At 45.3% G+C, this 15,008-nt stretch overlaps 1 protein-coding gene across 1 annotated transcript; it reads right to left on the reverse strand.

Moving 5' to 3' along the window:
* Positions 1–125: 125 nt before the first annotated feature.
* On the reverse strand, positions 126–11,705 carry zgc:136908 (uncharacterized protein LOC563679 homolog). The gene is made up of 19 exons (XM_035534535.1): positions 11,491–11,705; positions 10,143–10,254; positions 9,650–9,822; positions 9,153–9,295; positions 8,846–8,976; positions 8,508–8,639; positions 8,179–8,281; positions 7,307–7,440; positions 6,310–6,445; positions 5,530–5,642; positions 5,238–5,402; positions 4,804–4,926; positions 4,550–4,697; positions 4,408–4,472; positions 4,045–4,223; positions 2,071–2,200; positions 1,716–1,874; positions 894–1,045; positions 126–631 (listed from the first exon to the last, which is right to left on the reverse strand). The coding sequence occupies exons 1-19, from the start codon at positions 11,664–11,666 to the stop codon at positions 535–537; spliced, it is 2,571 nt and encodes an 856-aa protein (XP_035390428.1). The 5' UTR covers positions 11,667–11,705; the 3' UTR covers positions 126–534.
* Positions 11,706–15,008: the final 3,303 nt, after the last annotated feature.

The raw sequence follows: 15,008 nt of genomic DNA on the forward strand, positions 1-15,008 counted from the left end.
CGTGTAATACTCAGGATATATGCATTCATTCCTCTCTTGTAACGTTTTATATGTATGGGACCCTCACATTCAAGATTAACAGATCCGAATTGGCCCAACTGTGGTCATAAATTGTGACAACCATATTAGTTGCAAATGTTTTATTTTATATTTTACAGTCTGCTTCTAGCATGCACAGTACAAAAATAGCAACATAACAGGCAGTCACTAAAGTGTTATCAAATATTAAAAGCAGTCATTCTTAATTAAGTCAAGCAATATCTGACAACACTACAGATACATACACTACAAATCTGGTTATTTCAGTATTAATATTCTTACCAGTGTGAAAAGTGCGATAAAGATTTGCATTTTACAAAATATGTTTCACAGACAGATTTTTCAGGAACAACAAACCAGTGAAACACTGCAGTAGGAGCATGGCCTTACAGCTCAAACACTGAACGCCATGTAAGCTTTATTAATGGTGTAATCCATCAGGGATTGATTCTCTTGATTCCTGAGGCACATGGTGTAGCCAAGACCGAGCCCCAGCTACTGGTAGAGGTCATCATCCCCGTTGTCTCTGTAAAGACCCCCAGACCCTTGGCCAGACCCCTGACTACCACCTGACTGTGAACTTGAGGGAAACCTAAGACAAAAAACAAACAGGCAGACAAACAAACAAACTCAGACAGAGAAATAGCTTTGATCTGTTTGTATTCAAAAGCATTTTTGGTAGGATTTTACCCACATTTGCATCTCCAAATTTTTAACATTTGACATTATGTCTGCAGCTTTAACCTGTGCTGTGTGTATGTGATTGGGTATTTGAGTGCGTTCGTGTGTGTGTGTGTGTGTGTCTGTGGTTATGGTTGTGCATCTTGAGTGCGTGTGTGTGCGCGTGTGTATACCTGAAGTTGCCGAAGCCACGGCTCTGCTGTAGCGTCTGAGCAAACATCTCATATTTGCGGATGTCATTGTCACTCACAGAGCGACGAGCAAAGCGCATGGCCTCCTCAAAGTGGTCCTTCCTGATCTCAGGCACCGGGTCAAAATCATCATCCTGCGAGAAAGAGAAAGACACGCATAGAGATGCACAGAGAAATCGTGATCTCAGGCACTGAGTCAAAATCATTGTCCTGAGAAAAGAAAAGAGAGAGGCTTAGAAACACAAACTGATCCTTCCTGATCCTGAGACAAAAGCATTGACCTGAGAGAGAGAGAGACACCAGAGACACAGAGTGATCCTTCGTGATCTGAGTGAGATAAACAGATAGACATGGAAAGTCTCCCATACATGTGTATTTGTTATTGTGTATGTGTGTGTTGTGGCGTTGGGTCCCACTCCAAAAGCTCAATGTTACTGAACAGCCTGCCGACCTTTAGGGAGCCAATGCTCTCCCACCAGCCGTCTGTGTCTTTCCAAGTCAAACACACACAGCAAGACACAAACACACACAGCAGGACACAGTCAAACACGCACAGCAGGACACAGTCAAACACGCACAGCAGGACACAGTCAAACACACAGCAGGACACAGTCAAGCATTAGAAAATGTACACACACTCAATAATTACAAAATTGCTTTTATACAAATACATTTATTAAAAATCATAGGTACATTAAAACATGGTACAGACATATACATCCAAAAATAGACATACGCATATGGACATGTGTGTGTACACACACACACACACACACACACACACACACACACACACACACTGACCATGGCGGGTCCTTTCCTGCTCTGTCGTTCTCTCTCAGCACGTATCTCAGCCTCAATGGCCTCTCTGATGGCCAGCTTACAGGCCCTCTGGCAGATCTCTGTCAGGTCTGCCCCAGAGAAGCCCTCCGTGATCCGCGACAGATACGGCAGGTCCACATCCTGACAGAACACGCACATGCACACGCACGCATACATTACTTTATATTAGTATTAGTACACCATTATACATCATTACCTTTAGTATGTTTTGTGTACATATATGTGTATGTGTGTATACATACAAGTGTATTTATACGGTTGCCAATGTGAGTATGTATATGTTATTTTGTGTGTGTGTGTGTATGCTTGAACAGACTTTAGCCACAGGTGACTTGCGCAGGTTGGCTCGGAGGATGGCCGTACGAGAGGGCATGTCTGGCAGAGGGATATAGATCAGCTGATCAAGCCGGCCTGGCCGCAGGATTGCAGAATCGATGATATCAGGCCTGCGAGAGCGAGAGACATGCAGGCAGAGGAGAGAGAAAGGGAGAGAGAGAGGGAAAGAGGAGGGAGGGTGAGAGAAAAAAGAACGTATTTTCAGGAGCATTTCTCAGGAGCTCAAAGTATTTTAAAGCGCATCGTTACTAAGTTCCTTTTTCTATAATTACTTTTTGCTACAGTTTTGTTTCCTCTTGTCTTTACATGTCTAAATATTGATCTCATTCATCAAATTGGCTATAAAAAAAGTAATAGTAGTTACTGATTATTTGACATGCCCATAAAACCAGTTCTTCAACCCCCAGTACACACACACACAGTCGTACGCAACACCCCCAGTACACACACACACAGTCGTACGCAACACCCCCAGTACACACACACACAGTCGTACGCAACACCCCCAGTACACACACACACAGTCGTACGCAACACCCCCAGTACGCACACACACAGTCGTACGCAACACCCCCAGTACGCACACAGACAGTCGTACGCAACACCCCCAGTACGCACACAGACAGTCGTACGCAACACCCCCAGTACGCACACAGACAGTCGTACGCAACACCCCCAGTACGCACACAGACAGTCGTACGCAACACCCCCAGTACGCACACAGACAGTCGTACGCAACACCCCCAGTACGCACACAGACAGTCGTACGCAACACCCCCAGTACGCACACACAGTCGTACGCAACACCCCCAGTACGCACACAGACAGTCGTACGCAACACCCCCAGTACGCACACAGACAGTCGTACGCAACACCCCCAGTACGCACACAGACAGTCGTACGCAACACCCCCAGTACGCACACAGACAGTCGTACGCAACACCCCCAGTACGCACACAGACAGTCGTACGCAACACCCCCAGTACGCACACAGACAGTCGTACGCAACACCCCCAGTACGCACACAGACAGTCGTACGCAACACCCCCAAAACGCACACAGACAGTCGTACGCAACACCCCCAGAACGCACACAGACAGTCGTACGCAACACCCCCAGTACGCACACAGACAGTCGTACGCAACACCCCCAGTACGCACACAGACAGTCGTACGCAACACCCCCAAAACGCACACAGACAGTCGTACGCAACACCCCCAAAACGCACACAGACAGTCGTACGCAACACCCCCAGAACGCACACAGACAGTCGTACGCAACACCCCCAGTACGCACACAGACAGTCGTACGCAACACCCCCAGTACGCACACAGACAGTCGTACGCAACACCCCCAGAACGCACACACAGTCGTACGCAACACCCCCAGAACGCACACAGACAGTCGTACGCAACACCCCCAGAACGCACACAGACAGTCGTACGCAACACCCCCAGAACGCACACAGACAGTCGTACGCAACACCCCCAGAACGCACACAGACAGTCGTACGCAACACCCCCAGTACGCACACAGACAGTCGTACGCAACACCCCCAGTACGCACACACAGTCGTACGCAACACCCCCAGTACGCACACACAGTCGTACGCAACACCCCCAGTACGCACACAGACAGTCGTACGCAACACCCCCAGTACGCACACAGACAGTGGTACGCAACACCCCCAGTACACACACAGACAGTGGTACGCAACACCCCCAGTACGCACACACAGTCGTACGCAACTCCCCCAGTACGCACACAGACAGTGGTACGCAACTCCCCCAGTACGCACACACAGTCGTACGCAACTCCCCCAGTACGCACACACAGTCGTACGCAACTCCCCCAGTACGCACACAGACAGTCGTACGCAACTCCCCCAGTACACAAACACACAGTCGTACGCAACTCCCCCAGTATACAAACACACACTGTCATACACACGCACCTGTTGGTGGCACCGATGATGAAGACGTTCTTCTTGTTGGTCATACCATCCATCTCAGTAAGGATCTGATTGATGACCCTGTCAGCCGCGCCCCCTGCATCCCCAGCTCCGCCCCCTCGTGATTTCGCAATGGAGTCCAACTCGTCAAAAAAGAGGATGCATGGAGCAGCCTGACGTGCCTATCAGTGCAAACACACAAATAAACACACACACATACACACACACAGGTTCTCCTTTGACATGCTAAGTAAAACTCAGACAAATGTCCTATAGAAAATGGGTCTGTTCCTAAGTTTTCAGGTTTCGGGTGAGTAGTCTGTTTCAGCCCTGCTCCCTGGTGCTTATGTACACATCTGTGCACACCTTATCAAACACATCTCTGACGTTGGCCTCAGATTCTCCAAACCACATAGTGAGTAGCTCTGGGCCTGTAAGATGAAAAACATGGCCGTAAACACATAAACACACACATACACATATACGCAAAGCAGATACACACACACACCTTTAATGGACACAAAGTTGGCCTGGCACTCATTGGCAATTGCTTTAGCCAGCAAGGTTTTGCCACAACCCGGAGGCCCGTAGAACAGCACCCCTCTGGATGGAGTCATGCCGAACTTCAGGAACTTATCCGGGTACTCCACTGGATACTGCAGCAGCACAGCAAACCTGCTGACTCGGGCAAAATCTTGGAACAGGGATTTAGTGTATGGAATGTGTATGACTGTGGTGTGCGAGGGTGTGCATGTGTCTCACCTGGACGAGTTCCTGTAGTTCTCTCTTGACGTCATCCAAGCCTCCAATGTCCTCCCAGTTGACCTGGGGGACCTCCACTACTGTCTCCCTTAGAGCAGATGGATTACTCTGACTAAGAGCCCACTGAGTGTGTGTGTGTGTGGGGGGGGGGGGGGGGGGTGAGAGACAGAGAGAGAGAGAGACATACACACACACACACACACATTTATTTATATGTATATATATATATATATATATATATATATATATATATATATATATATATAGAGAGAGAGAGAGAGAGAGAGAGAGAGAGAGAGAGAGAGAGAGTGAATATCACAAATACAGTAAAAGAGAGAAAGAATCTTTAAGAAATTGGCATAATTTCTGTTGATTGTGATCTCTGTGTGTGTGTGTGTGTGTGTGTGTTTGTGTGTGCTTGAGAGTGAGCTGACCCTGAAGTCATCCATAGTAACTGCCAGAGAGTTGAGGAGATCTGCATCAATGGTGTCGTCCTCCAGGTCGATCAGGGTCATCTTCTTCCGAATCGCCTGCAGAGCTGCCTCTGAGCACAGAGCTGCCAGATCTGCACCTACATGGCCATGCGTGTCCGTGGCAATCTGCAAAAGAGACACACACACACACCACACAAACCACACACAGGAAGGCCAAAGAGACTTTAATATGATGGACTTTTGATGTGGTTCAAGTACTCCAATGAACCCTCCTCTCCACTCCTCTCCTCACCCGTTCCAAGTCCACATCATCAGCCAGTTTCATGTTCTTGGTGTGAATCTGCAGAATCTCCAACCGTCCCGTAGAGTCAGGGATGCCAATATCAATTTCACGATCAAACCGACCTGCAATCATAAGACACCAAGATACAAGTTACCACCCGTGTGTTTACCTGGTCTACTTGTGTGTAGTTATGGATGTAGTTATGCATGTAATTATGTGTATATATGTGTGCAATTATGTATGTATACTTGTGAATATGTGTGTGAGCGTATATATATGTGTATATGTGGAGGAGATTCGGCCAGAGGAGGATGGTCCCCCTTTGCGTCTTGGTTCCTCTCGAGGTTTCTTCCTCGTGCTCTAGGGAGTGTTTCCTCGCCACTGTCGCCCTTGTTTTGCTCACTGGGGGCTTGGACTCGGACATGTGTAAAGCTGCTTTGTGACAACAACTGTTGTGAAAAGCACTATATAAATAAATTTGACTTTGACTATATGTGCATATATGTATGTGTATGTATATGTGTGTGAGTGTGTGTATATATGTAATTAAGAGTGTATCTGTGCACATATATGCCTGTGTATGGATGTGTGTGTGTGCATATATGTTTAATTAAGTGTATATATGTGTGTGTGTGCGCATGCGCATATACGTGTAATTAGATGTGTGTGTGTGTGCATATGTGTGTAATTATGTGTGTATATGTATATGTTTGTGTTTGTGCATATATGTGTAATTAAGTGCATGTATGTGTGTGCATGTATATGTGTGTGTGTGTATGTGTATTTCACCAAATCTGCGCAAGGCAGAGTCCACACTGTTGGGTCTGTTAGTGGCTGCCATGACGACGACATGGACGCGTTGTTTCAAGCCGTCCATCAGGGTGAGCAGCTGGGAGACAATTCGCCGCTCCACCTCACCATGGGTCTGCAGACCACACAATAATCACAGATACCATGCAGTGGGCCTGCAGATATTACACAACAATAATAGATACTATGACACAAATGCACAGACACACAGATTTAACACAGTGATCACAATATGAGATCTGACTCCTTGCTGTAGGTCTACAGACATCACATCACAATCATAGATCAAATAGTCAATCATAGTCAATATATGATGGATATAAAAGACCTAAACCACACTGCTATGCAGCAGAAGTCAGATTTCATCTATTTTTTTGTGTCAGATCTCATCCCGTCTGTCAGATGTTGTCCCGTCTTTGTCTCAGAGCTTGTCCCGTATTTGTCTCAGAGCTCGTCCCGTCTTTGTCTCAGAGCTCGTCCCGTCTTTGTCTCAGAGCTCGTCTTGTCTTTGTCTCAGAGCTCGTCCCATCTTTGTCTCAGAGCTCGTCCCATCTTTGTCTCAGAGCTCGTCTTGTCTTTGTCTCAGAGCTCGTCTCGTCTTTGTCTCAGAGCTCGTCTTGTCTTTGTCTCAGAGCTCGTCCCGTCTTTGTCTCAGAGCTCGTCTTGTCTTTGTCTCAGAGCTCGTCCCGTCTTTGTCTCAGAGCTCGTCCCGTCTTTGTCTCAGAGCTCGTCCCGTCTTTGTCTCAGAGCTCGTCTTGTCTTTGTCTCAGAGCTCGTCCCGTCTTTGTCTCAGAGCTCGTCCCGTCTTTGTCTCAGAGCTCGTCCCGTCTTTGTCTCAGAGCTCGTCTCGTCTTTGCCTCAGAGCTCGTCCCGTCTTTGTCTCAGAGCTCGTCCCGTCTTTGTCTCAGAGCTCGTCCCGTCTTTGTCTCAGAGCTCGTCTTGTCTTTGTCTCAGAGCTCGTCCCGTCTTTCTTCACTTTCTCTCTCTTTGGTGCGATGGCGTCCAGCTCGTCAATGAAGATAATGGCTGGGGCATTTTTCTCTGCCTCCTCAAATGCCTTCCTCAGGTTGCTCTCCGACTCTCCCGCCAGTTTACTCATGATCTCCGGTCCTGTGGGTACGAGCAGATGCAGAACACACACCACACACACAGACACACACACACCCACACACACCCACACACACACACACACAAATGCAATTGCCTGTACATACTGTCAAGCTGACCTGCAAATCGATGTCCACAAAAAAAGTAAAATTTCTTGTAGACATTGACTTGCCTTTAAAAAAAAAAGAAAAAAAAAAAAGAAAAAAAGTTAAGCCTAAAAGACTAAAGATGATGTACTGGTGCATCATCTCTACAGCCAAAAATAAATACAGGAAATACATCATTGAAAGAAATGCAACTACAGTTGGATCATGAATCTTGACTGACCATAATTTTCTTTCTGCCCTGTCTAATAACAGAAAAAAAGTATTGTTATTGTACTTTGAGTTATACACAGGTACATTGTGTTAGCAGACCTACAGAACTAGGCAAGTCATTAAAGGCTACATTTAAACATTATAGCTGAGAGTAGTGATTGTGGGGGCCAAGCACCAGGCTTTGAGATTGCTGAAAAACTGAGTTCTATTCAACTGTACAACTTAATTTGTTTGGTAGCATGTAGCATTGCTCTGCGTGTATCAACAAAGACTGAGACTTGGGATTAAGGAAGTAAGAAGTAATAAGATACATATTTGTGACATAAATAGATGCAACACTCTTACGTAACCCTAAGATGCCTGAGCTGACAGAAGTGCTTGCATCAGCAGCTGAGCCGCATGCACATTTCTGATGGGTGAGTACCGTTGATAAGGAAGAAGAATGCTCCTGTTTCATTAGCAACAGCTCGGGCCACTAGAGTCTTGCCTGTCCCAGCAGGGCCGTAGAGCAGAATTCCTCGCGGTGGCTGCAGAAGAAACACATTTGTTCAGGCACTGTGTGTGTGTGTGTGCGGTGCAAGAGAGTGTATGCAGGTGTGACTGAGAGCTGTGACATGAGAGACTAGGAGGATGCTTTTGGCTCTGTGTGGTGACTTCTTGCTTCAGGCTGCTGCGTAAATGGATGCATGGGTGGAAGCTCACGTGCGGCTGCATCACTGGTCATGTGAGTAGGCTGGGAGCAGGCGTGCTTGCCTTTACTCCGATGGCTTTGAACAGGCCCGGGTGACGAAGCGGAAGCTCCACCATCTCCTTGATCTGTGCCAGCTGCTTGCGGCAACCGCCAATGTCGTCGTAGCCGATGTCATTCAGACTTGCCTCTTCATCCTGGCAGAGCACGAAAAAAAGAGAGAGAGAGAATATATATATATATATATATATATATATATATATATATATATATATATATATATATATATATATATATATATATATATATATAAAAAATCTAAACATTCTACCTTAAAGCTAAATGGACCACCACCAGCTTTTGCTATACAAGTGCCCACACTCACGCACAAACACACACACACCTCTCGTTTGATGGGCTCGCCCTCACAATGGATGATGGTATCTGGGGCAACAATGCAGTGAGGTGTGGGGTCTGTCTCTACTACCTTGAACTCCACTGCTCTCATACCTCCTCTAACCAGGAAGATATCACCTAGAGAGAGAGAGAGAGAGGGAGAGAGGAGGAGAAAAGGAGCAGTACTCACATTAGCAAAAGATTTCCATGAGCTGATGATGGGACAACTCCTCTGTCCTGGGTTTTGTCTCCAACTGAGGGGATAATCATTATTGTATTTTCATGATTATTCACTGCAGTGCCTTGGCGCACACCTTTGTGCACAGGGCGGTAAGCCTCCAGGAAGTAAGGCTTGAGGAAGACCTCAAACAGGTTCCCGGTCAAGCCTTCGATGGTGTCATCAATGGGCAGGACGTGTATGCGTTTCCCATACTTAACGTCGGGACAGGCATGGATACTGGCCACAATCACACACACACAATCATACGCACACACACACACACACACACAAAAACACAAACATCATATATAACTAATCACAGGATTATGGAGCAGCAACAGTGTTCTTGAACAGATGCTACAATTCCAAAAAAATAATAAACAGCAAACATTAAACTAGAGGAATGAATGAGTTTGTAGAATTTGTCAGTCATTACGAGAAGCAGATAGTTTCAGTATTCAGTGTCTTGGTTTCAGTAACTGGAGTTTTGGTTTTAATAATCAGGATTTCAATTTCGGTGTTAAAGTGTGTTTCTTTTTCCAGTGTGTCAGAGTTCGCGATGTCACAGGTCACAGTGAGGTCGCAGCCCACCTGACAACATCACCGAGGCGCACACGCAGGTTGTTGCGTGTGACGCGGTTCATGCGCACGCGCTCGTCGATGCAGGTGGTGTCCGTCAGGGCGATGCAGACGGTTTGGCGACGCTTACGTCCGCGCAGCACTACCGTGTCACCACGGAACAGCTGCAGCTCCTCCATCTTGGCCTGCATGTGCATGTACACACACACACACACACACACACACACACACACACACACACACACACACACAGGACCTATAGTCAGGATGCGTAGATTTACACTTTCTTGTGTTCTGTTTACTTTCACACTAAATTTGATTAGGGTTCAAATGGGATTTGACACTCGTTTGACACTAACATTGATGTTAAAAATGCAGTTTTGCAGCTAAACAACTCATACATGACATGTTTAGAGGTTAACTGTTTATAAACTCTAACATATACCTTACCCAGCTCCACACCAACACTAGATCATCTCTCTGTCATGCACACACACACACACACCTGGGACAGACACACAATGCTGTTGTCCTCATTGGTGGCTTCATCTACTATGAGCCTGTTAGGCCTGCTCTTCTGCTTCAGGATAGCTGTGGAGAAATCCTCCCCTTTAGGGCTATAACCATCAGACACACACACACACACACACACACACACACACACACACACACACACGCCTGTGTTATTGTTCAGTTCTTCTGAGGATTTCACAATTGTGCATAAACTACAGTCTACTAATCCTGGTATTAACCCTGGCATGACCTTATGTCAAATCATAACATAAAGTTCAAGCTGTGGTTATTGCCTAATCCACATTATAATAATAACAATAGGTCTGATCCTATACTTAGCTAGAGCTTCTGCAATCCAGGGACTTTCTCATTTATCAAGAAAAAGACTCTCATGAGGACCCACAAAAATCACCCTCATAATCACCCTTATGGTGTTTTTCTGTCCATGTGGGGGCATAAAGGCCAGTAAACATATTCATTCACGCACAGAGGTAGACTTCTACCATAGGAATATTCCTCCACTGAGTTTGTACAAGAACAACATAATTCACACTCACAAAAATACAGAAAATTACCACAGACCCCCAAAATAAATAATGAGCAATTGCATTTGAATAGACTACAGTCAGACTCGAACAGCATAATGCAAAACAAAACCACAATCACAAATTAAAATATTCAGATTGAGATAGAAGGCATAACTTATCCAGGCACACTCCTTCTCTGTTACACAACCACTAAACACACAAACACACACACACACACACACACACACACACACACACACACACAGAGGTCCCATTACACAACCAACAACAGCCAACACAGACCCTCCTGTGCTGTCTCCTGTTTCTGCATGTGACACTAATCTGTTTTTAGTATGGCTATGTTTACAGCAAAGACTAAACTGCCCAGACACACATACCCACAAACTCACACAATCGTAAAACCCATACATGCACATTGTAATTCGCACATACATCTGCTAAATTCACGAAGATTGTGGCTTTGGTATTTTGGTGTTATTATTTAGAAAACTGCCAGCAAATTATACACACACATATGCATGGGCACACTCTTTCTCTCTCTCTCTCTCTCTCTCTCTCTCTCTCTCACACACACACACACACACACACACACAAACAAACAAATACTCCTGTGATCATTTAAAATACAAAATCAGTTGATATGTTTGTTAGCTTTAGTTGACTGTTTACACCATAACAAATATAAACCACTAAAGTAAACAAGAAACCATTAAACGCAAACAAACAAATACACATGTGCCAATGTGCACATACATGCACACACACCCACACCAGCGGCTGTTTGCACTCAACTCGTTGGCTCCGGTAGTGGGCATGGTTGGAGCAGGGTTATGAAGATCCAGCGGTGGCTGGTGTAGAGTGCCTGTTCGTGGGTTGCGAGAGTCACGCCTCTCCCCTGTCAGTCCTGGAGCTCTGGATTCTCTGCTCTGGGTCTGGGAGGGACTGAGGGCAAACATTAGCGATCCCATACTGCGGGCCGCGTGCCTGAAGTGCGTGTGTGAGGGAATGGCGCCCCCTGGAGACGCCTCCCTGTTTTTTTTTTTATTTTAATCCTGCTCTGGATAAAATTAATGCACACACACAAAAGACTAATCAACTCACATAAGTATTTCTTTTAAGAATCACACTGGACCCAAATGTTTATTTGGAATGTCTCATGTAATACTTTTAATCAAAAAGAGTTTCTTAATAAAAGTAACAATAGACAATTAAAAACATGATTAAATTGCACACTGTGCATCATGGGGGGGGGGGGGGGGGGGGGCATTTCCGTACCACACTGTGCTAATGCATAGAAATGTTTAAAAAAAAACCACAGTTTGCCGGATCTTTTATGGTTGTCAGGGAAATGTGATCAAACCAAGCTGGAGGTTTTTCACTGCCTGCACCTGTGTCTTCCTGGGAAGAATCCATGAGAAGCTCCTACATCCACTAGAACCAAGCTACAGTAAGAGAGAACCTCCTACAGCTACCAGAACCAAGCTGCAATTAAGAGAGAAGCGAGACCAGCACTGTAATGCTGCTAAGTGTCTGTGCAACTTAAGAGCTGCAAGGTAAAGGCAGGTCTGTTTTACCTGGTAAAGGTAACAGCGAGTTGGACACAAAGACGAAGAAACAAGGAGGCAACTGACGTTTCAGGGACGAACATGAGCACACGGGGCTTGAGGTACGCTAAACTCTTCCTCAGCCAGAGCTTTTGTTTCAGGGCCTTTCACAGCAAGGCGACGGTTAAAAACAGTATCTTATATGCAAATTGCCTGGCCAGCACTCCTCTCCGAGAAGCAGGCGCAGTCCTGTGAACTCTGCTTTCAGCTTCTGATGTATTATGTATGTGTATGGCTTTCGCTTCTCCACAATGCCCTGACAACAAGTGCATGACATTACAGGATCATAAGTGTGCAGAGGCGTGACATACGTCTACGTACAAGACACGGACACACTACACGATTAATTATCTGAACTGCACAACGGCGACACACGCAGAAGCCTTACAGAGAGTGAAAACAATGAATGACTAAACAAGTCGCTTTGATGTTTGAGAAGGCAGATTGACACTGTGATCAGGGTCATACTTTTTCAGAAACATCAGGGAAGAAAGATCACAGTGAGACCAGTGCAGAGGATCCTTCTATACCCTCAATGCTCTTTAGCAGGGTCTACACAGACCACGTACAGGCTAATGACTCCTGAGGCAGAGCGTCAACACCCTCTGCCACATTGTTTCTGCGTGACAGTTTGTGTTTCTGGCAATGCAAATCAACTTCATAATCAACATTTTATTTACAGGGCACTACGTAAGTAACACTACTTAACAAATTAATACCTTACATGGTCAACAAATGTTTATATCAAGACTGAACCAACTAAATGGCATACTGTTGACCTTGTTGGCCTAAGCCAGTGTATGATCAGTGTATGTCCTTATAGGTGTATGCAAACTTTGATATACAAGTGGATAACTTCCCCTTACTCCAATGTTACAATCAAGTTGACTGTCCTGGGTAATTTTATTTGCCCTGATTATTGTTATACTAATAATAGCATTAATAATATCAAATTGTTATTAATAATAGTATTATTAAATATATACATAGTACTTCTTCTATTACAGTGTCCCATTTATTAATTAAAGCAAATTATATCAATGCATCATTAAGGAATTCCTGTATCTTTATTGTTTCTTTACATGGTGCATATATGACAGTGTGTTGTTGAAGTGCCCTGTAAACAGAATGTCAACACAGCTGCCAACAAGAATCTGGACTGTCCATTTCAAATGGAATGTCTGACAGCTAGGGAAGATGGAGAGGGCGAGATTCCTTTCCTTGCCATGCAGGTCTGAGCTTTCCAAACATTCCAAATATATCCTAAACTCCACCATGCTTTCGGGAGGCCAGGCCAGTTAATGAAGGATCTTCAAAACAGTTGGACTATCTTAAAGCTCTGCTTCCCATAAACAATACTATCAAATGCTGCATGGTGCTTTAGATTAGGAAGGTCATGCAAAGGCAGATTTAATGGTTAGCAAGCCAACTCATTTAACTTCAGATGGACTAAGGCTAACTCAGTATAACTTAAGTGTCACCTTAAGTTGAGTAGTACCACCTTAAGTCAAATTAAAGGTTAGTTTAGTAACCTTCAATCCTGTATCATAGTACACATCACTGATGTAGGGTTAATTCCTTGTCTGTTTACATGGACCTTTGCCTCTGATCCTGCATCCGACCTCTTATGAGGAATCTCTCTGAATATCATCCCTGCTTTCTGTGGAATCTCTGCTTGGGGTGGAGCTGCTGGTGCAGAGCCTATGTACATCACTTTGCAATGAGGAATTCATATCCATATTTACAAATTTACAGAAGTCACACACAGTAATCCATGGTAACATTCTGATGGTCTTGTGCACACTATTTCGCTGGTGGATTAAAGATTAAAAGTAGATGCTTAGCACATTGTGGACTTTATGCTTGAACTGTCTAAAGGGCAGCATGTCATGAGCTACAGACAGTTCTGTATGTGCTGTATGAATTCAGATAAGGTCACAGAATCTAGAAGCTCCACTGTGGACCTTGAGTTCTAGAAATGGTGATCAAGAATCTCAGCAGTCCAGTCACCAAGCACGGCCGCGGGAAGACAGAAATGCAATGTCACAGCTATGGAGACTGATTTGGGACTAGCAGGAAGTTCGGAATTCGAATCATCTCCCCCTTTGTCACTCGTCCGACGTTGTACTTCTTAATCAAAATGACCCAAAAAGCTGAACTTGTTTTCAATTTCAAGCTGGTCATAGCCAGCACGTGGTTACCAAGTTCCCAAGTGCACAAAATAATCCATCATGAATAGAGCACACACAGCTGTTCTTGTGCGGAGAAGGGTGGGAACTGCTTATGAACACGCTCAGCCCCCTTGTTCCTACGCACCTCCTCGAAGTAAACCGAACAGATCTGATAACAGAAGTTACTGTGTTTACAAGGTCTGCATGCTCCAGATCTAGTCTGTCTGTCTGCCAGGTCGCTTCCCTGGTTGTCTGCTGCCCCCTGCTGAACAGCACACATGTCCACAAGGTGGGCTGACGACATAGATCCAAGGTCAAAGTTCATGACTTGAACAGATATGTCCCACACACAAAATCAGATGCAGACGGAGGTTTTCCTCTGTTTCTGACGCGGTAGCGGAGGGATTTGATTTGTTGCTTCCTCTTCACTGGCTGTAGCTTTTTCTCTGGGGTATTCCCAACACTCTGTATCCTCGCCGGAGTCAGTGAGCAAGATAATAAGAGTGTGCATATGTGCGTATGTCAGGGTATGTTT

Source organism: Electrophorus electricus, chromosome 16 (assembly GCF_013358815.1).
Source record: "Electrophorus electricus isolate fEleEle1 chromosome 16, fEleEle1.pri, whole genome shotgun sequence".
In the NCBI taxonomy this organism is placed as follows: Eukaryota; Metazoa; Chordata; class Actinopteri; order Gymnotiformes; family Gymnotidae; genus Electrophorus; species Electrophorus electricus.

Bases quoted from the DNA above. Each gene is read 5' to 3' on its own strand.
- zgc:136908 (XM_035534535.1), bottom strand. From the start codon at position 11,666: ATGGGATCGCTAATGTTTGCCCTCAGTCCCTCCCAGACCCAGAGCAGA. The intron at 4,473-4,549 runs GTGTGTGTGTGT...TTCATCTTACAG, and splicing joins CAACTTTGTGTCCATTAAAG to GCCCAGAGCTACTCACTATG. The intron at 1,046-1,715 runs GTCAGTGTGTGT...TCTTTCTCGCAG, and splicing joins GCAGGAAAGGACCCGCCATG to GATGATGATTTTGACCCGGT.